The following is a 24,558-nucleotide window of genomic DNA, read 5'->3' on the forward strand; positions in this document are numbered from 1 at the left end:
TGTCAATGCTCCAATGAAGGTTGTGCAAATAAACCACAAAACGAGGCAGGGCCATTCCCTTGACGGAACCCCCACCCCGTCCGTCCCTCCCTCCCAAACACCACAGAGCAAGCAGACGGACCCTAGTCAGACATACTGCACTCCTCGAACGTATGTTGCCACCTGAAACTCAACCCTCGCCTCCCCTGCGCTGGAAGGTAACAACTCGTACCAGCGGGCCTGGTCGATCGAGCTCTCAGGCACTGAGTGAGTTGCAGGGAGAGGGTTTGTTAAGCAGAAAGCCACTGCTCTGCAAATGAATTCACCGCAGGATTAGTGCCAGCTGGAGTCTATAAATAGTGCCCGTCACTAAACACACAGAGATTACCAATGACAGGGTGAACTGTGCCTCTGGTCGTGCACCCGCGCAGAACACAGAGCAGCAGCCCACACACGCGCCAAACTCCCTCATTAAACCATGTTTCGTGACAAAACGGGCTGTATCAGGACAGACTGTAAGCCATATTCTCCCACGTGGGGGGGGGGGGGGGTACAGGGGAAGGCCAAATGTCCTTCGGAGAGAGAGAGGGAAGAGAGAGAGAGAGGGAGAGAGGGAGGGAGGGAGGGAGGGAGGGAGAGAGGGAGGGAGAGAGAGAGGGAGGGAGAGAGGGAGGGAGAGAGAGAGGGAGGGAGAGGGAGGGAGAGAGAGAGGGAGGGAGAGAGGGAGAGAGAGAGGGAGGGAGAGAGGGAGGGAGAGAGAGAGAGAGGGAGAGAGAGGGAGGGAGGAGAGGGAGGGAGAGAGAGAGAGGGAGGGAGAGAGGAGAGGGAGGGAGAGAGAGGGAGGGAGAGGAGGGAGGGTGAGAGAGAGGGAGGGAGAGAGAGAGGGAGGGAAGGAGAGGGAGGGAGAGAGAGAGGGAGGGAGAGAGGGAGAGAGAGAGGGAGGGGAGAGAAGGGAGGGAGAGAGGGAGGGAGAGAGAGAGGGAGGGAGAGAGGGGAGGGAGAGAGGGAGGGAGAGAGGGAGGGAGAGAGGGAGGGAGAGAGGGAGGGAGGGAGAGAGGGAGGGAGAGAGGGAGGGAGAGAGAGAGGGAGAGAGAGAGGGATGAGAGACGGAGAGAGAGAGACAAGGAGAGAGAGAGGGGGATGTGGGACGGAGGGGAGAGAGAGAGGGAGGGAGAGAGGGAGGGGAGAGGGAGGGAGAGGAGGGAGGGAGGAGAGGGAGGGAGAGAGGGAGGGAGGGAGAGAGGGAGGGAGAGAGGAGGGAGGGAGAGAGAGGGAGGGAGAGAGGGATGGGAGAGAGGGAGGGAGGGGAGAGAGGGAGGGAGAGAGGGAGGGAGAGAGAGATGGAGGGAGAGAGGGAGGGAGAGAGGGAGAGAGAGAGGGAGGGAGAGAGGGAGGGAGGGAGAGAGGGAGGGAGGAGGGAGAGAGATGGGGGTTCCAGAGAGGCAAGGGAGGGGATTCCAGAGCTTGGGGGCCGGGCAGCTGAAAGCACGGCCGTCAGTGGGAGAGAGAAAGGAATCGGAGCTGGGGGGGGGCAGTGGAGATCGAGGAGATGTGTAGGGGCTCACAGAGGTAGGGAGGGGTGGAGGGGTCAGAGATAGTGAGGGGTATGGGGGGTCACAGAGGTAGGGAGGGGGTCACAGGGGGAGGGTGTAGGGGAAGGTGGGGGTTACAGATGGGGAGGGGTGTAGGGGAGGGAGGGGGTCACAGAGATGGGGAGGGGGTCACAGAGACGGGTGTCGCGGGGGCGGGCGTGTAGGGAGGGAGGGGTGTCGCGGGGAGGGGTGTAGGGAGGGAGGGGGTGTCGCGGGGAGGGGTGTAGGGGAGGAGGGGTGTCGCGGGGGGGTGTAGGGGAGGGAGGGGTGTCGCGGGGAGGGGTGTAGGGGAGGGAGGGGTGTCGCGGGGAGGGGTGTAGGGGAGGGAGGGGTGTCGCGGGGAGGGGTGTAGGGGACCCCTGCCTGTTTCTACTCCTGCCCCACCCTACACTGGTCCAGTGCAGCCCCGAGGTGAGGACCACAGGGATCTCAGCTCCCCTGCCTGTGTCACGACGGAGAGACCCTCCCCACCTCTAACATCCCCACCCACCCACTCGCAGTCCTCCTGCATTGATCACACCGGGCCCCGGGCTCTGTGCCGAGGGAGGGGCGGTGAGGAGGGAGCGCCGCGCTGTGGGAGGAGGGTGAGGAGGGAGCGCCCCACAGTGGGACTGGGTACAGAGGTGTTTGCCTTTTGAACCGGAGGTGTCTGCAGCCGTGGGAAATTGCAGGGGATGTGGTTAATGACGGGGTGTATCCTCTGGTGCTGAGGAGGAGAACCTCGTGTTAAACTGGTTCAATGGCACCTCTCCATCATTCTGAGTTACCCATTGCTGAGTTACACAAGCAGGCTGCTGGCTGCACTGTTTGCAATGCGTGAAGATTAAACCATTATTCCAAATCGCCTGCACTTGTTTAAAACCTCCGCTGAGAGGTGCAGCCAATTTATGAGTCATTTCTATTCCAATTATCGGGATTCAGAGGATGTCTCCACCCCTCCAGCCCACAACAATGGGCATTGGGTGAAGTGTTCCGAAAACTGTTGTCGGAATCAATCCGGGTTTCAGCCTCCGCTGGGAGATAACGCTGGCAGGAGCGGTAGTGTGGCGGTTAGCGTAACACTATTACAGCGCCAGCGACCCGGGTTCAATTCCGGCCACTGTCTGTAAGGAGTTTGTACGTTCTCCCCGTGTCTGTGTGGGTTTCCTCCGGGTGCTCCGGTTTCCTCCCACATTCCAAAAAAGAAGACATACGGGTTAGGAAGTTGTGGGCATGCTATGTTGACACCGGAAGCGTGGCGACACTCGTGGGCTGCCCCCAGAACACTCTACGCAAAAGATGCATTTCACTGTGTGTTTCAATGTACATGTGACTAATAAAGAGATCTTATCTTATTAACAGGGAGGTCTACGGTTCAGTGACCCCCCTCCCTCCCGTACACCCCTCCCTGTCTCTGTGACTCCCTCCGGCCCCGACAACCCTCCCCCTCTCTGTAACACCCCCCTCCCTCCCGTACACCCCTCTCCGTCTCTGTGACCCCGTCCCTCCCCTACACCACCCCCCCCCCTCCGTCTCTGTGAACTCCTCCGGCCCCTACACCCCTCCCCGTCTCTGTGACCCCTGGTGTTGGGGCCGGAGGGGGCCAGTGAGGGAATCTATGTGATACCCCCACCATGGGCAAAAATATTCTATCTACCCTATCGAATCCTCTTATCCTACATTCTAACATCCAATAGGACACAGGACAGTCCAGCACAGGAACAGGCCCTTCGGCCCACCATGTCTGTGCTGAACATGATGCCAAATTAAACTGAACCCCTTCTGCCCGCACACGGTCCGTCTCCCTCCATTCCCTGCACATCCACGTGTCTGTCTAACAGCCTCTTACACCCCTCGATTGTATCTGCCTCCACCCCCACCCCTGGCAGCACATTCCAGGCACCCACTGCTCTCTGTGTAAAAAACCTGCCCCACACATCTCCTCTGAACTTTCCCCCTCTCACCTTAAATGCATGTCCTCTGGTATTAGACATTTCCACCCTGGGAAAAAGATCCCAGCTGTCTACTCTATCTGTGCCTCTCGTAATCTGATAAACCTCTATCAGGTCTCCCCTCAGCCTCCGCCGTTCCAGAGAAAACAACCCAAGTTTGTCCGACCTCTCCTTATAGCTCATGCCCTCTAATCCAGGCAGCGTCCTGCTGAACCTCTCCTGCACCTTCTCCAAAGCCCCCACACCCTTCCTGTAACGGGGCAACCAGAACTGCACACAATACTCCAAGTGCCGCCTGACCAGAGTTTTATACAGCTGTAACGTGACTTCCCGACTCTTGTACTCAATGCCCCGACCGATGAAGGCCAGCGCACCGTACGCCTCCCTCACCGACCTGTCTACTTGCATAACGAGTTCCAGCAACACAGAAGTCCGGAGAGAGCCTGATTATCGGAGTTTTATCCAACCAGTTCCAAATTAAACATGAGCACAACTTCAGGACCTTGGCAGCTAATGTTTTGATGAGCAAATAGTCTGCTCGTCACCGGGGAGGTACTTACAGTGGGTTCCCTGTCACGGAGCAGGATAAGACCAGATCATCTCCTTCCCTCAGGATCACCGGTGGGGGTTCCACTTTAGCCGTTGGGGAATCTGTGAGAAGAGGAGGAATTATCAGACTTGAGAGAGATATCGCTGAACTGGGCAGGGTATACAGCGGCAGAGCTGGGGTCTGCAGAGTGAGGATCCTGGGGTCAGACACACTCCCGGGGTCAGACACAGAGTGAGGCTCCCTCTGCACCGTCCTGTCACACAGTCCCAGGGTCAGACACAGAGTGTGGCTCCCTCCACACCATCCCATCACACACTCCCAGGGTCAGACGTGGGGTGAAGAAGCTCCCTCCGCACCGTCCCATCACACACTCCCGGGGTCAGACACAGGGTGAAGCTCCCTCTGCACTGTCCCGTCACACACTCCCCAAGAATGAGGTGAGGGACTGTAGACCACTGAGTGATGCATCAAGGTGCACCAAGTTTCCGGAACGACATTCCAGATCTGCTCGCTCGACTCTGTTCATCCCTCTGCCTGGTTCAAGCTCCATTCCTGATACAGGTCCTCCCCGGCTTCGGAACACCCGACATGTGGGAACCCCGGAGGTATGAGCGAGCGTTTGGGAGACGGGTGGAACATCAGGTAGGAATGGACCATTTTCCCAAACCGCAAAAGATGTACGTTGGGGGTTTCTGAGGAGGTTCAGCTTGTCCCCGAACACTCGAACAAACCTCTGCACATGTCCAGTTGGAAGTGTCCTGACCCAGTGCATCACGGTCTGGGACGGCAATTCGAATGCGCAGGAACGTAAGAAGCTGCAGAGAGTGGTGAACTCAGCCCCAATACATCACGGGCACATCCCTCCCCACCATCGGGAGTATCTACAGGAGGGGCTGCCTCAGGAAGGCAACGTCCGTCATCAAAGATCCCCACCATCCGGGCCGTGCCATCTTCTCACAGCTGCCATCGGGCAGGAGGAGAACTTCCCTTCAACCATTCGGTTCTTGAACCGACCGGCACAACCCTGATCACTGCCTCAGTGCAGCAACACTGGGGCCGCCTCTTGCACTAGCATGGACTTGCCTCTGATTGTGTGTTTGTGTTTGCACTGAGGTCTTGGTTTGCATACTCTTGTTCTTCACTGCCTGGTATATGTCCTGCGTGTTGTCTGTACCTCTGTGCCTGTGATGCTGCTGCAAGCGCGTTTCTCACCCTCCCTGCGCCTCACCCTCCCTGCGCCTCACCGTCACTGTGCACACAGCAAGAAACTCCACTTGCCTTGAGCAGAGGAGGGGGCATTGCGCAGACTCACTCACTGAGTCAGTGAGGCCAGAAGACTGCAGAGGAGATTTACGAGGATGTTGCCGGGACTCGAGGGACTGAGTTATGGAGAGAGGTCGGGCAGGTTGTGACTTTATTCCTTGGAGGGTAGGAGATGGAGGGGTGACCTTATAGAGGAGTATAAAACCATGAGGGGCATCGGTAGGGTGAATGCGCACAGTCTTTTCCCCCAGGGTTGGGGAATCAAGAACTAGAGGGCACAGGTTTAGGGTGAGAGGGGAAAGAGATTTAATAGGAACCTGAGGGGCAACTTCTTCACCCAGGGGGTGGTCCGTACGTGGAACGAGCTGCCAGAGGGAGTGGGTGAGGCAGGAACATTAACAACACTCGGACAGGTCCGTGGATGGGAAAGGTTCAGAGGGATATGGGCCAAATGTGGTCAGATGGGACTGGCTCAGATGGGGATCTGGGTCGGCACGGACCAGTTGGGCCGAAGGGACTGTTTCCCTGCTATCCAACTCCGTGACTGGCAGCCGCCCTTCCCGTGCCTGCTCGCTCTCCCATCACAGCCTTTCCCGCGACCCCCTCCCACTCACTTCCGACTTCCGAAAATCAGGGTTACAAACAGTTCTCAGGGAACCCTGCCGTGACCCTGTGGCTTCAGTAGAGAACTTTCTCTGAAGCAGTTTATTCTGGGATAGCTGCCTCTCCATTGCCATGGCACTCGCCCACTCACTCAGCCTCGAATTCTCACTCACCAATCTCCTGAATACATAAATCCCGGAACACCCCAGAGCAATTCACTTCAGAATGGAGCTCCCCGTGCAGAAAAGTGATTTTGATTTTGTTCTGAGCTGCTGTGACGTTCAAACGTTGGCGGTAAGTGCTTGACTGACATCAGATTCAGACTGAGTTTGGGCTGATATATTTAATTGGGCTCCCAATTTTCACTGGGACTTTAGCTCTCAAAGTAATGAGGGAGTGCAGACTTAAATTAAGCGTGGGTTAAAATGTTTTATCTACAGTGACTTCTGCATACAGATAAACAGAGAATTTATAACCAGAAAGTAATTAAAAAAAAATGAAGCCAGTGGATATAAGATGTTCAATATCTCCCTTCTGCAGTCAAATTGGATTAAGTCCAATGCTCCATTCTTGGGATTCCTCTACATGTTTAAACCTGGTTGAGTCACAGAGTCACACAGCACGGAAACAGGCCCTTCAGCCCATCTCCTCCATGCTGACCAAGAGTCCCATCTAAGCTAGTCCATATTTGCTCACATTTGGCCCATATCCCTCTAAACCGTTCCCATCCACAGACCTGTCCAAGTACCTGCCTCACCCACTTCCTCTGGCAGCTCGTTCCACATACGGACAACCCTCTGGGTGAGAAAGTTGCCTCTCAAGTTGCTATTAAATCTCTCCCCTCTCACCTTAAACCTGTGCCCTTTAGTTTTTGATTCCCAGCCCTGGGGAAAAGACTGTGTGCATTCACCCTATCGATGCCCCTCCTGATTTTATACACCTCTGTAAGGTCACCCCTCATTCCCCTACGCTCCAACGAGAAAAGTCCCAACCTGCCCGACCTGTCTCCATAACTCAGTCCCTCGAGTCCTGGAAACATCGTCGTAAATCTCCCTCTGCGCTCTTTCCAGCTGAATGGCATCTTTCCTGTAACAGGGTGACCAGAACTGAACATAATACTCCAAGCACGGCCTCACCAACGTCCTGTACAACTGCGACATAACGTCCCCACTTCTACAGTCAATGCCCTGTCCAGTGAAGGCCAGCATGCCAAACGCCTTCTTCACCGCCCTGTCTACCTGTGACCCCACTTTCAGGGAACTATGTACCTGTACTCCTAGGTCCCTCTGTTCTGCAACACTCTCCAGGGCCTTGCCATTCACAGTGGAAGTCCTACCTTGATTTGACTTTCCAACATGCAACACCTCACACTTAACAACTAAAATATCTCCATCAGGACCCCAGCAATCCCCTCCCTTGTCTCCCATAGTAGCTTGGGGTACATTCCATCTGACCCCGGGGACTTATCCACCTATATGCCTGCTACCATATCTCACGTCTCCTTCTCTAATCTTGACATGCCGCAGAATTCCACAGGCTCTAGAGGGGCTGAATGGCCTCCTGGCATTGGCGCAGATGATCCACTTATTCTTCCCGCTGCTGGGATCTGGCTGCCCCTCCATCAGCGGGGCTGGGGTGTGGAAGGGCTCCCGGGACAGCGTAAGGGGTGCCAGGGAAGGCGTGCACACCGCCCCACACGCAGGCCCAACCCCCGCCCCCCCCCACCTCCGTGCCCCGTGTTCTGAAACTCACAGCGCACGCTGAGCGGGAACTCTGTCCGCCGCTTCTGCCCCTTCACCCCCGGGAGGTCGGCCTCACAGGTCACGATGGTCCCATCGTCCTTGCGGACCACCGGAATCTTCACCACGCTGGTCACCGTGAAGATCTTCCCCTGCTGCTCCTGGGTAGTGACTCCTGAAGGGGACGGAAGAAGAATATAGCTCATACAACGCAGGACACAGGAGCCTCTTGCTGTCTCACGTACTAACGTACAACAGAACACAGCACAGGAACAGGCTCACGGTCTCTGTACCAAACACGATGCAGAATTAAACTAAACCCCTTCTGCCCGCACACGGTCCATCTCCCTCCATTCCCTGCACATCCACGTGTCTGTCTAACAGCCTTTTAAACCCCTCGATCGTATCTGCCTCCACCCCCACCCCTGGCAGCACATTCCAGGCACCCACCGCTCTCTGTGTAAAAAACTTGCCTCACACATCTCCTTTGAACTTTCCCCCTCTCACCTTAAATGCATGTCCTCTGGTATTAGGCATTTCATCCCTGGGGAAAAGATCCCAGCTGTCTACTCTATCTGTGCCTCTCATAATCTGATAAACCTCTATCAGGTCTCCCCTCAGCCTCTGCCGCTCCAGAGAGAACAACCCAAGTTTGTCCGACCTCTCCTTATAGCTCATGCCATCTAATCCAGGCAGCGTCCTGGTGAACCTCTCCTTCACCCTCTCCAAAGCCCCCGCACCCTTCCTGTAACGGGGCGACCAGAACTGCACACAATACTCCAAGTGCGGCCTGACCAGGGTTTTATACAGCTCCATCAAAATACCTCCAGAGAGTGGGAATGCTGGAAACTCCATGAGAGGTGTGTCCCACACACTCAGGACGCCGGGGTCCCAAACTGGAATCACTGGGATCCTTCCGATCGTAGTTTAAGTCACTCAGGCAGCACAGAAACAGGCCCTTCAGTCCACCATATCCATGCTAATCCTCTGCACCAACCCTATTTCCCAGCACTTGATCCCTACCCTGCCCTGCCTCGGCGATCCTGGATGACTGCAAAGGCGAATCAGAGCTTGAAACTCCCTGCCCCGGCACTCTGTGCTCTGGAACTTCCGGGAGTCTGGCATAATTTGAATCTGACACCTACAGAGAGACCACCAATGGGGCTACATTAGCACTTTTGTAATCGTCAAAATCTGAATTGTGGAATGAATATTCTCTGAGGGAATTGATGTGGAAGAGTAAATAAGTCAACTGAAAATGTACACCGAGAACGGAACAGGTTGATGAAGAACAATTGCAGGCTGCCGGTTGACAGTGGTGAGGCCGCTTAAGCGATTTGCTTTGGAAACTGACAGGGCAATCTTTTTCCCCCCCTGAGGTTATTTCTGATAGTCTTATTTTCTGTTTTAAGCTTTATGACATTGGCAATAATTATTCAGAGGGGTTAGGTATACCCTTACGCAGGGAGATCTCAGAGCGGTTCCTGTGATCTGGCACTGGAGAGGGCCCAAGGGTGCCACACCAGGTGTCCCGAGGGTGCCGGATGAGGGAGCTTCAGTCTGCACTCGTCCTGCTAACACCCACATCTGTTGCTTTACTTATTTCAAAATATTCTTTATTTGTAAAAAAATAATAAATTACATTTTCACCCAAAGTAATGTGTTCCATTATTAACCATTAACACTTCACGAGTTATTGTTTATCGACAAACTTCAATTAAATAGTTCAGGGGGTTTTAATACAAATTTGTAACCTGTTTTTGAGTTCAAAGTTTACTTTATTCATAAAAAATTCTAACTTGTAACCTGCGCTCTGGGAGTGTGTGACGGGACAGTGGGGAGGGAGCTTCACTCCGTGTCTGACCCCGGGAGTGTGTGATGGGACGATGCAGAGGGAGCTTCACCCTGTGTCTGACCCCGGGAGTGTGTGATGGGACGGTGCGGAGGGAGCCTCACCCTGTGTCTAATCCCTTCCCCCTACCCTGGAAGTGTTTAACTGCAGGAGTTAGTCAGTATTGCTTTCCTCTATTGAAACAATTAATGCGTACCAGTGGATTGTGACTCTGCAACAGGGAATATCTCAGATCTATTAGTGAAGAGGAGAAATTGAAATGATTTTACTGCCTGCACGCTGGACATGACGAAGCAATTGAAGTCAGGGATATTAATGAACTGTTGCTTCTTGGTTTAAGCAGTGTTGAAATTAAAGGTGTATATTTTAACATCGTAAACAGGGACTAGAAATAGGGGGTGAGAATATTTGGTGTGATTTTTACGCACTCATCAATGACATCCTGATTTTGGGATGCCCATTATCCCAGGTTTCCCTGTGCCCAGGGAGGGAATCCCTCTCATACCCAGCCTTTGGAGAGAAGGACTTCCTCCTCGTCCCTCTCTCGAAATTCTGACTTCTTGTCCAGGGACTATACCTCCTGCTTGCAGGCACACCATCCCATCCCAGAATTCTGGGATCAGCTCCCGCTCTCACAGTCCCCAGTGGAGGGGGATTACATCTCCCTCTCACTAGACAACTAGAATCCAGGGAGAGCTAGCTCAATGGATTCAAAATTGGCCCGGAGGTAGGAGGCAGAGGGTGGTGGTTGAAGGTTGCTTCTTGGAACAGAGGCCAGTGACTAGTGGTGTGCCGCAGGGGTTGGTGTTGGGACCCTTGTTATTCGTTACTTAATAAGTGATTTGGATGTGAATGCAGACAGCTTGATCAGTAAGTTTGCAGATGACATGAAATTGTGGGGTGTAGTTGACAGTGAAGAAGGTTATTGTAGATTACAGGGGGATCTTGATCAGTTAGGGAAGTGGGCCGAGGAGTGGCAAATGGATTTCAATACAGAGAAGTGTGAGGTGATGCACTTTGGAAAGTCAAACCAGCGTAGAACCTGTACTATAAATGATAGGGCACCAGGGAGTGTAACAGAACAGAGGGACCTCGGAGTACAAGTACACAGCTCATTGAAAGTGGCGTCACAGGTAGACAGGGTGGTGAAGAAGGCGTTCGGCACGCTGGTCTTCATCGGTCAGGGCACTGAGTACAGGAGTCAGGAGGTTATGTCGCAGTTGTACAGGACGTTGGTGAGGCTGCACTTGGAGTATGGTGTTCAGTTTTTTTTATTTACCGCGGGGTAACAGGCCCTTCCGGCCCAATGAGTCCGCGCCGCCCATTTTAAACCCAAATTAACCTACCCGTATGTCTTTGGAATGTGGGAGGAAACCGGAGCACCCGGAGGAAACCCACACGGACACGGGAGAACGTACAAACTCCTTACAGACAGCGGCGGGAATCGAACCCCAATCGCTGGCGCTGTAATAGCCTTGCGCTAACCGCTACGCTACCGCGCCGCCCTTGGTCACCCTGCTGTAGAAAAGATGCCATAAAGCTGGAAAGAGCGCAGAGGGAGATTTACGAGGATGTTGCTGGGACTCGGGGGCCTGAGTTATGGAGAGAGGTCGGGCAGGTTGGGACTTTTCTTATTGGAGCATAGGGTTGACCTCGTAGAGGTGTATAAAATCATGAGGGGCATAGATAGGGTCTTTTTCCCAGGGTTGGGGAATCAAGAACTCAGGCAGACCATTCCACAGCCCAACACACCCCCTTAAATATCCTACCCCTCAGGATTTCGACCCATCTCCCATGGGGAGAGGTTTCCCACTCCCCACCCTGTCTCTCCCCTCTCACAATGTCGTCCACCTCCATCGGGTCCTCCCCTCAGCCCCCCTCCTCACCAGGGAGAACAGACCCAGCCTCTCCCTGTCTCTCCTCGTAGCCATACGGTGCAGATAGGGGCCCTTCGGCCCAACTTGTCCGTGCCGACCATCTGTACTGATTCCATTTGCCTGCTGTAAGTCCCTGTCCTTCCGTACCTTGTCGATTCAAGTCACGGTCCACAGACAGTAGGGAGGAAGTGCTGTGGGGGGACGGTGAGGAGGGAGCGCCGTGCTGCGGGAGGGGCGGTGAGGAGGGAGTGCCACGCTGCGGGAGGGGCGGTGAGGAGGGAGGGGTGGTGAGGAGGGAGTGCCACGCTGCGGGAGGGGCGGTGAGGAGGGAGTGCCGCGCTGTGGGGGGACGGTGAGGAGGGAGTGCCACGCTGCGGGAGGGACGGTGAGGAGGGAGTGCCACGCTGCGGGAGGGGTGGTGAGGAGGGAGTGCCGCGCTGCGGGAGGGGCGGTGAGGAGGGAGTGCCACGCTGCGGGAGGGGCGGTGAGGAGGGAGTGCCGCGCTGTGGGGGGACGGTGAGGAGGGAGCGCCACGCTGCGGGAGGGGCGGTGAGGAGGGAGTGCCACGCTGCGGGAGGGGTGGTGAGGAGGGAGTGCCGCGCTGCGGGAGGGGCGGTGGTGAGGAGGGAGTGCCACGCGGGAGGGGCAGTGAGGAGGGAGGGGTGGTGAGGAGGGAGTGCCACGCTGCGGGAGGGGCGGTGAGGAGGGAGTGCCGCGCTGTGGGGGGACGGTGAGGAGGGAGTGCCACGCTGCGGGAGGGGCGGTGAGGAGGGAGTGCCGCGCTGTGGGGGACGGTGAGGAGGGAGTGCCGCGCTGCGGGAGGGACGGTGAGGAGGGAGTGCCACGCTGCGGGAGGGGCGGTGAGGAGGGAGTGCGCGCTGTGGGGGGACGGTGAGGAGGGAGTGCCACGCTGCGGGAGGGACGGTGAGGAGGGAGTGCCACGCTGCGGGAGGGGCGGTGAGGAGGGAGTGCCGCGCTGTGGGGGGACGGTGAGGAGGGAGTGCCACGCTGCGGGAGGGACGGTGAGGAGGGAGTGCCACGCTGCGGGAGGGGTGGTGAGGAGGGAGTGCCGCGCTGTGGGGGGACGGTGAGGAGGGAGTGCCACGCTGCGGGAGGGACGGTGAGGAGGGAGTGCCACGCTGCGGGAGGGGCGGTGAGGAGGGAGTGCCGCGCTGGGGGGGGACGGTGAGGAGGGAGCGCCGCGCTGCGGGAGGGGCGGTGAGGAGGGAGTGCCACGCTGCGGGAGGGGCGGTGAGGAGGGAGTGCCACGCTGCGGGAGGGGCGGTGAGGAGGGAGTGCCACGCTGTGGGAGGGGCGGTGAGGAGGGAGTGCCACGCTGAGGGAGGGGTGTGAGGAGGGAGGGGTGGTGAGGAGGGAGTGCCACGCTGCGGGAGGGGCGGTGAGGAGGGAGTGCCACGCTGCGGGAGGGGCGGTGAGGAGGGAGTGCCACGCTGCGGGAGGGGCGGTGAGGAGGGAGTGCCACGCTGTGGGAGGGGCGGTGAGGAGGGAGTGCCACGCTGAGGGAGGGGTGGTGAGGAGGGAGGGGTGGTGAGGAGGGAGTGCCACGCTGCGGGAGGGGCGGTGAGGAGGGAGTGCCACGCTGCGGGAGGGGCGGTGAGGAGGGAGTGCCACGCTGAGGGAGGGGTGGTGAGGAGGGAGGGGTGGTGAGGAGGGAGTGCCACGCTGCGGGAGGGGCGGTGAGGAGGGAGTGCCACGCTGCAGGAGGGGTGGTGAGGAGGGAGTGCCGCGCTGCGGGAGGGGCGGTGAGGAGGGAGTGCCACGCTGCGGGAGGGGCGGTGAGGAGGGAGTGCCACGCTGCGGGAGGGGTGGTGAGGAGGGAGTGCCACGCTGCGGGAGGGCGGTGAGGAGGGAGTGCCACGCTGCGGGAGGGGCGGTGAGGGAGGGGCGGCGAGGAGGGAGCGCCACGCTGCGGGAGGGGCGGTGAGGAGGGAGTGCCACGCTGCGGGAGGGGCGGTGAGGGAACACAAAAGAACAATTTATGGTCTAGAAATTCCCTCTTCAAATGTTTCCCACAGGAGCTGTGAGATTTTCAACATCTATCTCTCAAAATATAACAGGACTCAAGTGTCACAGTCGCTCTCCAACAGAATCTGAGCTCAGTCGGTGACATAAGGCACAGCACTGATACAAACCATACGATTGTTGATCGAACAGCAATGATCCCTCAGAAAGCAATCTATATGCTAAACTAGTTAACCTTCTGATCTACACTCGCTCCTCACTGTTAAATGCACGGATTAAGCTGATTAAAGGCTTTGAGTGGGGAGGGATGAAAATGCACTCAGGCTGGGGGTTGTATGGAAGGGAGAGTGGGATTTTAAATCTGCGCTCCCCCCTCACTGCCCCTCCCGCGGCGCTCCCTCCTCTCCGCCCCTCCCGCAGTGCTCCCTCCTCACTGCCCCTCCCTCCTCACTGTCCGTCCCTCTCGGACGCACACCCGCGACATGTTCCGCTATCTCTGGGACACTTGAACTGCCCACCGATCTCTCCGAGACCATTCCCTGGGGAGCAGGTCAGTCCGGTGACGGGAGTGCAGGGGTTGGCTCTGTGTGGGCTGCACATCAGGGCAGATGTTTCCTGCACCCCCCGCAGTTGCTGAATTTGCATTTCACTCTGCAGTCTCTCACGCAGCCCTGGAGAGGCAGCGGGTGAGTCAATCCCTCAGTAATCTGCCAGAATAAATGACATTTTCAAGTATTTTCAAGTGTGAAATTGCGCTGACAGAGGGAATTGTCTCCCCTGGTGACGGGGATGCCGGGCATCGGATCGGGAAAACCTTCGGACGGCTTGTCCGGAGGATGCATCCAGAGGTGCTCCCCTCCCACCTCCACTCTCCCACCACCCTAAACCTCCCAACGTGGCCCCCCTCACAGCCCAACAGCCCTGGGAATGCCGATCTCTGTGGCGGGGTGTTCGGGGGAGGTGGGGTTTTTCTGCATGGCAAGATCCCACCGGCGGGGGCGGGGCGGGGTAGGGGGCAGTGGCGTGACCTGGGCGGTCAGTTGGCAGAGAGGGTCCAATGCAAGAAGTGAGCACAGCAAGATCCCAAGAGAAGATTATAGACCAAGCTGCTAGTTCAGGAACTGCTGGGGGTGCTAGGTGTAGGGGGAGCCTCGCCCTGTGTCTGACCCCGGGAGTGTGTGACGGGACGGTGCGGGGGGAGCCTCACCCTGTGTCTGACCCCGGGAGTGTGTGACGGGACGGTGCGGGGGGAGCCTCACTCTGTGTCTGACCCCGGGAGTGTGTGACGGGACGGCGCGGGGGGAGCTTCACTCTGTGTCTGACCCCAGGAGTGTGTGACGGGACGGTGCGGGGGGAGCTTCACTCTGTGTCTGATCCCGGGAGTGTGTGACGGGACGGTGCGGGGGGAGCTTCACCCTGTGTCTGATCCCGGGAGTGTGTGATGGGACGGTGCGGGGGGAGCCTCGCCCTGTGTCTGATCCCGGGAGTGTGTGACGGGACGGTGCGGAGGGAGCTTCACCCTGTGTCTGACCCCGGGAGTGTGTGACGGGACGGTGCGGGGGGAGCCTTACCCTGTGTCTGACCCCGGGAGTGTGTGACGGGACGGTGCGGGGGGAGCCTCACCTTGTGTCTGACCCCGGGAGTGTGTGACGGGACGGTGCGGAGGGACCTTCGCTCTGTGTCTGACCCCGGGAGTGTGTGACGGGACGGTACGGGGGGAGCTTCACCTTGTGTCTGACCCCGGGAGTGTGTGACGGGACGGTGCGGAGGGACCTTCGCTCTGTGTCTGACCCCGGGAGTGTGTGACGGGACGGTGCGGGGGGTCTGGCCCCGGGAGTGTGTGACGGGACGGTGCTGTCTCACCTTGCAGTTTTTTCTTGTCCCTGATCCAGTGGATCCTGGCGGGAGGCTTGCTCCGTGGGACAGTGCACTGAAGTTCCACTTCGCCGTTCTCCCTGGCGGGCTCCCCCAGCACCCTGACTGTTGGCTTCGGAGGCACTGCAAGGGCAGGGGTTGGAAATTAGAAGGGTGAAAGATTCAGGGAGTCACCGAGCAAAACAACAGGCCCTTCGGCCCACCGAGTCCGTGCCGACCATCGACTGACCATCTACACTGATCCCATTTCATTCTCCCCCCATTCCCACAACTACCCCCCTTATCCACCCACACCGGGGTGGGGGGGATACGATTTACAGCGGCCAATTAACCCACCGACCCCGCACGTCATTATTTTTTGGGATGTGCGAGGGAACCGGAGCCCCTGGGGAAACCTACAGGGGTCATGGGGAGAAGGTGTGAACTCCTCACACACACAGACAGCGGCGGACGCCGGGATCGAACCCAGGTCTCTGGGGACAGGAGGCAGTGGCTCTATCCACTGTGCTACTTGGCCATTGATTTCTACAAGGACTCTGTGCAATTTGCTCTCCATCAAGAGCTGGGGATCCTGCGGAGAGTGACTCACCTCCTGACATCCCAAGGACTTTCCCCTGTCCACAGCTCAGGAGTGTGACGGGACACTCCCCACCTCCCTGGGTGGGTCTGGCTCCAACAACTCTCGAGAAGCTCGACACCGTCCAGGACAGAGCAGCCGCTCAATCGGCACCCCCTCCCCCCCACCACACACCCCCACAAACACCCCCTCCCTCCAGCACTGGCCCACAGCGGCCGCAGTGCGCACTGTCTACAGAACGTGATCCAACCTTCCAGACCAGCCGACCGTGTGGGACCCTGTCAGAGGCCTTGTTAAAAGTCCATGTAGACGTCATCTACCGTCCCGCCCTTGTTGACCCTCTTGGTCTCCTCTTCAAAAAGCTCAGTCAAGTTGGACACGTGGACAATATCCACCACCCCACCCCCGTCAATTCTCTTGGTCAAGAAACCTGAGACAGCATTTCCCACACACACAAACCCTAATCGGTCATAGTCGAAGGAGGAAGAGACAAACCAGATGAGATGTTTTGGCCCCTTGTCCCTGCTCTCCCAGTTCCCTCTGGACACGACTGACTCCCTTCCTCAGCTCCACTTCCCTGCACCAACCCTGTAACCCCTCCATTAATCGTCCTCTGTTGACGTGTTGCCATGGGAACCATACCGGCGTTTTTACCGGAGGCACTGAACACGTGGATACTGTGGGAGGGGCGGTGAGGATGGCCAGTGAGGAGGGAGCTCCGCGCTGTGGGAGGGGCAGAGGAGGGAGTGCCACGTTGCGGGAGGGGGGGTGAGGAGGGTGCGCTGCGGGAGGGGCGGTGAGGAGGGAGCGCTGCGGGAGGGGCCGTGAGGAGGGAGCGCCGCGCTGTGGGAGGGCGGTGAGGAGGGAGCGCTGTGGAGGGGCGGTGAGGAGGGAGCGCCGCGCTGTGGGAGGGGCAGAGGAGGGAGTGCCACACTGCGGGAGGGGCGGTGAGGAGGGAACGGCGCTGTGGGAGGGGTGGTGAGGAGGGAGCGCCGTGCTGTGGGAGGGGCGGTGAGGAGGGAGCGCCGTGCTGCGGGAGGGGCGGTGAGGAGGGAGCGCCGCGCTGCGGGAGGGGCGGTGAGGAGGGAGCGCCGCACTGTGGGAGGGGCAGAGGAGGGAGTGCCACGTTGCGGGAGGGGCGGTGAGGAGGGAGCGCCGTGGGAGGGGCGGTGAGGAGGGAGCGCCGCGCTGCGGGAGGGGTGGTGAGGAGGGAGCGCTGCGGGAGGGGCGGGGGGTGAGGAGGGAGCGCCGTGGGAGGGGCGGTGAGGAGGGAGCGCTGCGGGAGGGGCGGTGAGGAGGGAGCGCTGCGGGAGGGGTGGTGAGGAGGGAACGGCGCTGCGGGAGGGGCGGTGAGGAGGGAACGGCGCTGCGGGAGGGGCGGTGAGGAGGGAACGGCGCTGTGGGAGGGGCAGTGAGGAGGGCCGCGCCGCGCTGTGGGAGAAGGGTGTGACATTCACTCCACACTGCGCAGCCTCCACCCCTTCCCCTCCCCCCTGGAGGAGAGGATTTACGTCCATCCTGGCTCCGAGCGGTGGGGATGTTTCGGATTGCTGATTTTACAGGCTATAAGTGGATGAGATGCACTCAGACACTTCACGGAATATTCCCAGCTTGTTGATTAGATTACCAGCTTGTAATCAGAGAGAGTTGGCCATTATTCCCACTTGACAGCGCAATTAAATCACAGTTTCAACTTTTGAACCACGGAAAACTGCTGGCGTCATCTTGTAATTGGACTGAAGGCCGACACACCTTCCTACGGGGGGTTTCCAATGCTTTCTGCGCCTCTGAGCTCCCCGGGAGCAGGTTCAGAACACACTGCCTTGGCCTCAATCTTTCCCCATCCAACCTTCAGATCCTTTAGAGTCACCCAGCATGGAGACAGGCCCTTCGGCCCAACGATCCGTGCTGACCAACATCCCCATCTGAGCCAGTCCCATCTGCCCGTGTTTGGCCCATATCCCTCTGAACCTTTCCCATCCACGGACCTGCCCGAGTGTTGCTAATGTCCCTGCCTCACCCACTTCCTCTGGCAGCTCGTTCCACGTACGGACCACCCTCTGGGTGAAGAAGTTGCCCCTCAGGTCCCTATTAAATCTCTCTCCCCTCTCACCTTAAACCTGTGCCCTCTAGTTCTTGATTCCCCAACCCTGGGGGAAAAGACTGTGTGCATTCACCCTATCGATGCCCCTCATGGTTTTATACACCTCTACAAGGTCACCCCTATGGTCCAAGGAATAAAGTCCCAACCTGCCCGACCTCTCCCTGTAACTCAGTGCCTTGAGTCTGGGCCGTGCCATCTTCTCGCAGCTCCCATCGGGCAGGAGGTACAGAAGCCTGAAGTCCCCACACCACCAGGTTCAGGAACAGTGACTTCCCTTCAACCATTCGGCACAACCCTTATCACTGCCTCAGTGATAGAACACTGCTGACCACCTCTTGCACTGCAGTGAACTTGTTTCCATTTCAAAGTCGAGTTTATTGTCATGTGCACAAGTCCGTGTGTGCACGGGTGCAGTGAAAAACTTCCTTGCAGCAGCCTCACAGGCACAGAGCATCAGAGACACAACATACACATCAATTATACACAATCTTTACAAGAAAGAACACAATTAGAAGAAAAAAAAGTCCACTTTAGTACAAAGTGGTCACAGTTGCTAAACTGTGTGTTTTCTTGCTCTGAAGTCTTGGTTTTGCTCACTTTCTTCACTGCCTGTATAATGTGATGTGCACTTTATGTTCTGTGTGTTGTCTGTACCTCTGTGCCTGTGATGCTGCTGCAAGCACGTTTTACACCGTCCCTGCGCCTCACCCGGCCTGTGCCTCACCACACCTGTACCTCACTGTTCCTGTGCCTCACCGTCCCTGCGCCCCACTGTCTCTGCTCCTCACAGTCCCTGCGCCTCACCCTCCTTGTCACTGAATCTGGCCAATCAACGTCCACAGAAGAGAGCCAACCTCATCCTGTTTTAGATGTTTTGTGTCTCTTGAGTTTAGGAGTTGGGAAGTCACGTTGCAGCTGTATAAAACTCTGGTCAGGCTGCACTTGGAGTATTGTGTGCAGTTCTGGTCGCCTCCGTACAGGAAGGGTGTGGTGGCTTTGGAGAGGGTGCAGGAGGTTCACCAGGACGCTGCCTGGATTCGAGGGCATGAGCTATAAGGAGAGATCAGACAAAATTGGGTTGTTTTCTCTGGAGCGGCGGAGGCTGAGGGGAGACCTGATAGAGGTTTATAAGATTATGAGAGGCATAGTCCTCACTGAGGGGTCAGCGGCGGAAAGGGTGAGCAGCTTCAAGTTCCTGGGCGTCAACATCTCAAGAGGATCTATCCTGGGCCCAACATATTGTTGCAATCACGAATAAGGCACGCCAGAGGCTCTACTTCATTAGGAGTTTGAGAGTTGGTATGTCACCAAAGATTCTTGCAAATTTCTACAGATGTACGGCGGAGAGCATCCTGACTGGTTGCATCACCGCCTGGTACGGAGGCTCCAACGCGCAGGATCGCAAGAGGCTGCAGAGGGTTGTAGACTCAGCCAGCTCCATCACAGGCACAACCCTCCCCGCCATCAAGGACATCTTCACGAGGCGGCGCCTCAAGAAGGCGGCATCCGTCACTGAGGACCCTCACCACCGGGGACGAGCCCTCTTCTCGTTACTACCATCGGGGAGGAGGTACAGGAGCCTGAAGACCCACACTCAATGATTCAGGAACAGCTTCTTCCCCTCCGCTGTCAGATTTCTGAACGGTCCACGAACCCATGAACACCGCCTCGTTATCCTAAGTTTTGTAACCGAGTAATTTTTATGTCTTGCACTGTACTGCTGCCGCAAAACAACACATTTCCCAATGTCTGTCAATGATAATAAACCTGATTCTGATAGAGTAGACAGCCGGGATCTTTTCCCCAGGGTGGAAATGTCTAATACCAGAGGGCGTGTATTTAAGGTGAGAGGGGGAGAGTTCAAAGGAGATGTGTGGGGCAGGTTTTTTTACACAGAGAGCGGTGGGTGCCTGGAATGTGCTGCCAGGGGTGGGGGTGGAGGCAGATACGATCGAGGGGTTAAGAGGCTCGTAGATAGGCACCTGGATGTGCCGGGAATGGAGGGAGACGGACATTGTGTTGGCAAAGGGATTAGTTTAGTTTGGTGTTTAATTACTAACTAGTTCAGCACAGATGTGGTGGCTGAAGGGCCTGTTCCTGTGCTGGACTCTGACGTGTTCTGTGTTTCCAAGTTCCAGATTTTCAATTCTCAGACACTGCGATGAGTTTTTGCAATCATATATATACACACAGTGAATTAATAATCAACTGCCTCCTGGCAACACACACACACACACAGAGTCACACACACACACACACACACACACAATCACACACACACAGTCACACACACACATACACAGTCACACACACGGACAATCACACAGACACACACACAGACACACACACAATCACATAGACACACACACACACACAATCACACAAACACACACACACACACAATCACACACACAGTCACACACGCACAATCACACAGTCACACACACAATCACATAGACACACATAATCACACAGCCGGACACACACACAGACAATCACAGATACACACACGCACAGACATGCACAGGCAATCAAAGGCACACACATGTGCACACACACGCGCACACACACCCAATCACACAATCATACAGACAGACACACACACAGACAATCACACATACACAGACACACACTCACACACACAGACAATCGCACAGGGCAGATGCTTGGGAAATAATTGGATTTATTAATAAGTCAGTGTAGTTTTGAATTGGCCAATTAAAACTCCATCAGATAACCCTCTCTCGCAGACACTTCGTCACATCAATAATTCAATTTGCATTTCCTAGAACCATTGACCTCTGAGGTTCTCTTTAATTAAATATTTAAAGCTGCTTCATTTTCTAAAACTGTTAGCTCTAAACCACTCCTGGGTGACCCCACTTCCTGGGAAGGTTGAAGCTGCCTCTGGCAAGGTGAGTTCATAGAGCACTTTCCTGGGTGCTGAGCATGCTGGGATTGGTCTACCTCCATTGCCAAGCTGGGAAAGGTAAGTGGGGAATGGAACAGGCCCTTCAGCCCACGATGTGTTGCCCAACTAATTAAACTAGTAATTAAACACCTAACTAATCCCTTCTGCCTGCACAATGTCCATATCCCTCTATTCCCTGCACATTCATGTGCCTGTCAGAGAGCCTCTTAAAGCTCTCTCAGGCCTCCGACGCTCCAGAGAAAACAACCCAGGTTTGTCCGACCTCTCCTTATAGCTCATGCTCTCTGATCCAGGCAGCGTCCTGGTGAACCTCTCCTGCTGAGGGACATCAGAAGGTGTTGGGTAATACCACTCGGACAGTGAGAGAGAGAGAGAGAGAGAGAGAGAGAGAGAGGGAGAGAGATGGGGGGGGGGGAGGCGGGGAGAGTGAGGGAGGGGATTCTGGAGCTCGGGCCCCGGCAGCTGAAGGCACGGCCGTCAGTGGTGGAGAGACGGGAATCAGTGTGGGACGGTGAAGAGGTCGGGATTGGAGCGGGGAGGAGATTGAGAAGAGGTGTAGGGAGTCATGGAGGAGGGGTGTAGGGGAGGGAGGGGGTCATAGAGACGGGGAGGGGTGTAGGGGAGGGAGGGGGGTCACAGTGATTGACATATATAGGAGCAAAGCTTGGCCATTTGGTCCCTCGTTCCTGCTCTCCCAGAGTCAGGTTTATTCCAGCGTGATGTGTTCTGCGGCAGTGGACGGTGCAGGCAGAAACATCCATCAGTTATAGAAGTGAACAGTGCAAAACCGGAGGGATAACGAGTGTGTCCAGGCTCCCTGACTGCCCCATTCCCCACCACCGCCACCGACCCTCTCCCTCACTGCCCTGCGCACACCCCCGTATTCCCAAATATCCCGCCATTCGGAACGGACCCATGACGGAGCCTCCACTGGAGGAGGGGTGGAGGTGATTCCCAGGATTTACCCCCGCTCTCCCCCACCACCCCGGATCCCCCTCGCCAGCAGGGCTGGGGGCGGGATGGGTAGAGAGAGCTGTGGCTGTGGACCCCCCACACCGGCGGGGCTGGGTGAGGGTGGGGAACGCAGAGGGCTGCGGACCGGCGGACGGGGCGCACTTACCGAGCACGGTGACCACGGCGACCTGGTGGTGGGTGTCCTCGGTGTACAGCTGGCAGTAGTAGCCGCCCTCGTCCTCCACCCTGACGTCAGACAGCGCGATGCGCAGCTGATGCTGTGTGAAGGACACCAGTCGGAAACGGTCGTCCTTCAGCGCTGGGGGCGGGGGGGAGGGAGGGGAGGGGAGAGGGAGGAGAGGAGGGGAGGGGGAGGGGGGTGAGGGAGCGGGAGGGGTGAGTGGTAGGAGAGGGGGGAACAGAGGGGGAGAGATCAGTTGATGCGTCCAATCCAGAAAAGATCCAGACCGGAATCTCCCCAGCTGCACACTTACAGTGGTCCCGACACCTCACACACTACCCGTTCCACACTTCTCTTACACATTCCCCGTACACACACCCTGTACCACACCCTTACACACTCCCCTTATGCCCTCTTACACAAGCCCCTTACACACACACACACACACACACACACACACCCCATACACCCCCTTACATCCCCCGTGCCCTCAGTCCAAATGCCCTCACTGCCCCCTGTCACAGCTCAGCGTGATTGCCAGCACCCCTGCCTTGCAGTATAGAGGGTGTGGGGCGGTGAGGAGGGAGCGCCGTGCTGTGGGAGGGGCGGTGAGGAGGGAGCACTGCGGGAGGGGCGGTGAGGAGGGAGCGAGGCACTGTGGCTTCATTGCAACCCCTGGGATCTTGCAGTGCCCACGTTACGTCAGTGACCAATGACCCCTCAATTGAGGGGTCTGCACAGGGGGTCTGCACCAAATAAACCACCCCCCACTGCCGTGTCTCAAATCAGCGTGGGGGGGGGGGGGTGTTAATTATCTCACGGCTGCCAACAACTTGTTTCAGTGACAGTCAGACCCTGAGATAGGACTGAGTGGGTGAGATTACATCGCAGTGTCCTTGTTGAAGCTGAGTTCAGAGATGCACTACCTGATGCTAATGAAAGATAATTTGTTGTTTTAATTAATGTCGATGAATTGTTAATGCCCCTGATCTGTGCTAATGGCTGCAAGTAGGAGACAGATTTATTCACTTTCAGCACCGTGAATCAAGTCCCAAGGTAAGCCACTCCCTTTGTGGCCGTTCCCAGCTCCGGGTCGGATCCCAGCTCCGGGTTGGAGCCCGGTGCCTGTGAACAGTCTTCAGCGAGACATACTGAGGAAGTGTAGACTGGCGTTCGAGGGTGAGGGAGTGCCGCGCCGAGGGAGGGGCGGTGAGGAGGGAGCGCCTGGGTCTGGGACGGCAATTCGAATGCGCAGGAACGTAAGAAGCTGCAGAGACTGGTGAACTCAGCCCAACACATCACGGGCACATCCCTCCCACCATCGGTGGAATCTACAGGAGGCGCTGCCTCAAGAAGGCAACATCCATCATCAAAGATCCCCACCATCCGGGCCGTGCCGTCTTCTCACAGCTCCCGTCGGGCAGGAGGTACAGAAGCCCGAAGTCCCCACACCACCAGGTTCAGGAACAGCGACTTCCCTTCAACCATTCGGTTCTTGAACCGACCGCCACATCCCTGATCCCTGCCTCAGTGCAGCGACACCGGGGCCACTGTGATCACTTTGCACTAAAATGGATCTTGTTTTGTGTGTTCTTTCTTGTAAAAATTGTGCATAATTTATATTTTCCTGTGAATGCTGCTTATCTGATGCTCTGAGCCTGTGATGCTGCTGCAAGTAAGTTTTTCATCGCACCCGTGCACACACGGACTTGTGCATCTGACAGTAAACAGCTTTGAACATGTGGAAATGTCTCTGAGGAAGCAGGGAACTAAGGGTTAACCCTTCCTGTTGGTGACAGAGCCCGACCACTGAAAGAGGCACTGAAAGTGTTAAATATAACACCGTGGGCATCGCTCTTTGTAATGGTTTGATGCACTGAAGTCGATTATCTCTCTGCATTGAGAGTTCTTTAAAGTAAATCATATTTAAATGTCTGTAGGAGGTAAATGAAACCTGAATTTCAATCCCACTTAAAACCTTGATGTTGCTATAACGCCTTCGGGGTGGTGGGGGGGAGAGATTTTACAGGGCAGTCTGGGGGTGGGGGGTCTTCCCACCCTGATAGGAACCTGAGGGGGAGGGAGAAGGGGGAGGGGAGAGGAGGGAGGAGAGAGGGAGAGGAGAGATGGGGAGAGAGAGAGGGGGAGAGAGAGAGGGGGAGAGAGAGAGGGAGAGAGAGAGAGGGAGAGAGAGAGGGGGAGAGAGAGAGAGGGGGAGAGAGAGAGGGGAGAGAGAGAGGGGAGAGAGAGAGGGGGAGAGAGAGAGGGAGAGGGAGGAGAGAGAGAGAGGGGAGGGAGTGAGAGAGAGGGGAGAGAGAGGAGAGAGGAGAGGGGGAGAGAGAGAGGGAGGGAGAGAGAGAGGGGGAGAGAGAGAGGGGAGAGAGAGGGGGAGAGAGAGAGGGGGAGAGGGAGAGGGGGAGAGAGAGAGCGGAGAGAGAGAGAGCGGGGAGAGAGAGCAGAGAGAAAGAGAGAGGGGAGAGAGAGAGAGGGGGAGAGAGAGAGGGAGGAGGAGGGGGAGAGAGAGAGGGGGAGAGAGAGAGAGGGGGAGAGAGAGAGGGGGGGAGAG

General features: G+C 56.9%; 1 protein-coding gene across 4 annotated transcripts in view; it reads right to left on the minus strand.

Annotated features, from left to right (window-relative positions):
* Positions 1 to 24,558, minus strand: part of cadm4 (cell adhesion molecule 4) — a 92,017-nt gene that overhangs the window by 9,538 nt on the left and 57,921 nt on the right. For all 4 annotated transcript variants that reach the window (XM_052045514.1, XM_052045512.1, XM_052045515.1 and 1 more), the window contains exons 3-6: positions 21,978 to 22,130; positions 15,233 to 15,367; positions 7,671 to 7,832; positions 4,063 to 4,153 (exon numbers count right to left, since the gene is read on the minus strand). In XM_052045514.1, coding sequence (XP_051901474.1) covers positions 4,063 to 4,153; positions 7,671 to 7,832; positions 15,233 to 15,367; positions 21,978 to 22,130 — 541 coding nt within the window. The remainder of the gene's footprint in view (positions 1 to 4,062; positions 4,154 to 7,670; positions 7,833 to 15,232; positions 15,368 to 21,977; positions 22,131 to 24,558) is intronic.

The sequence above is a fragment of the Pristis pectinata genome, chromosome 39, assembly GCF_009764475.1.
Source record: "Pristis pectinata isolate sPriPec2 chromosome 39, sPriPec2.1.pri, whole genome shotgun sequence".
Classification (NCBI taxonomy): Eukaryota; Metazoa; Chordata; class Chondrichthyes; order Rhinopristiformes; family Pristidae; genus Pristis; species Pristis pectinata.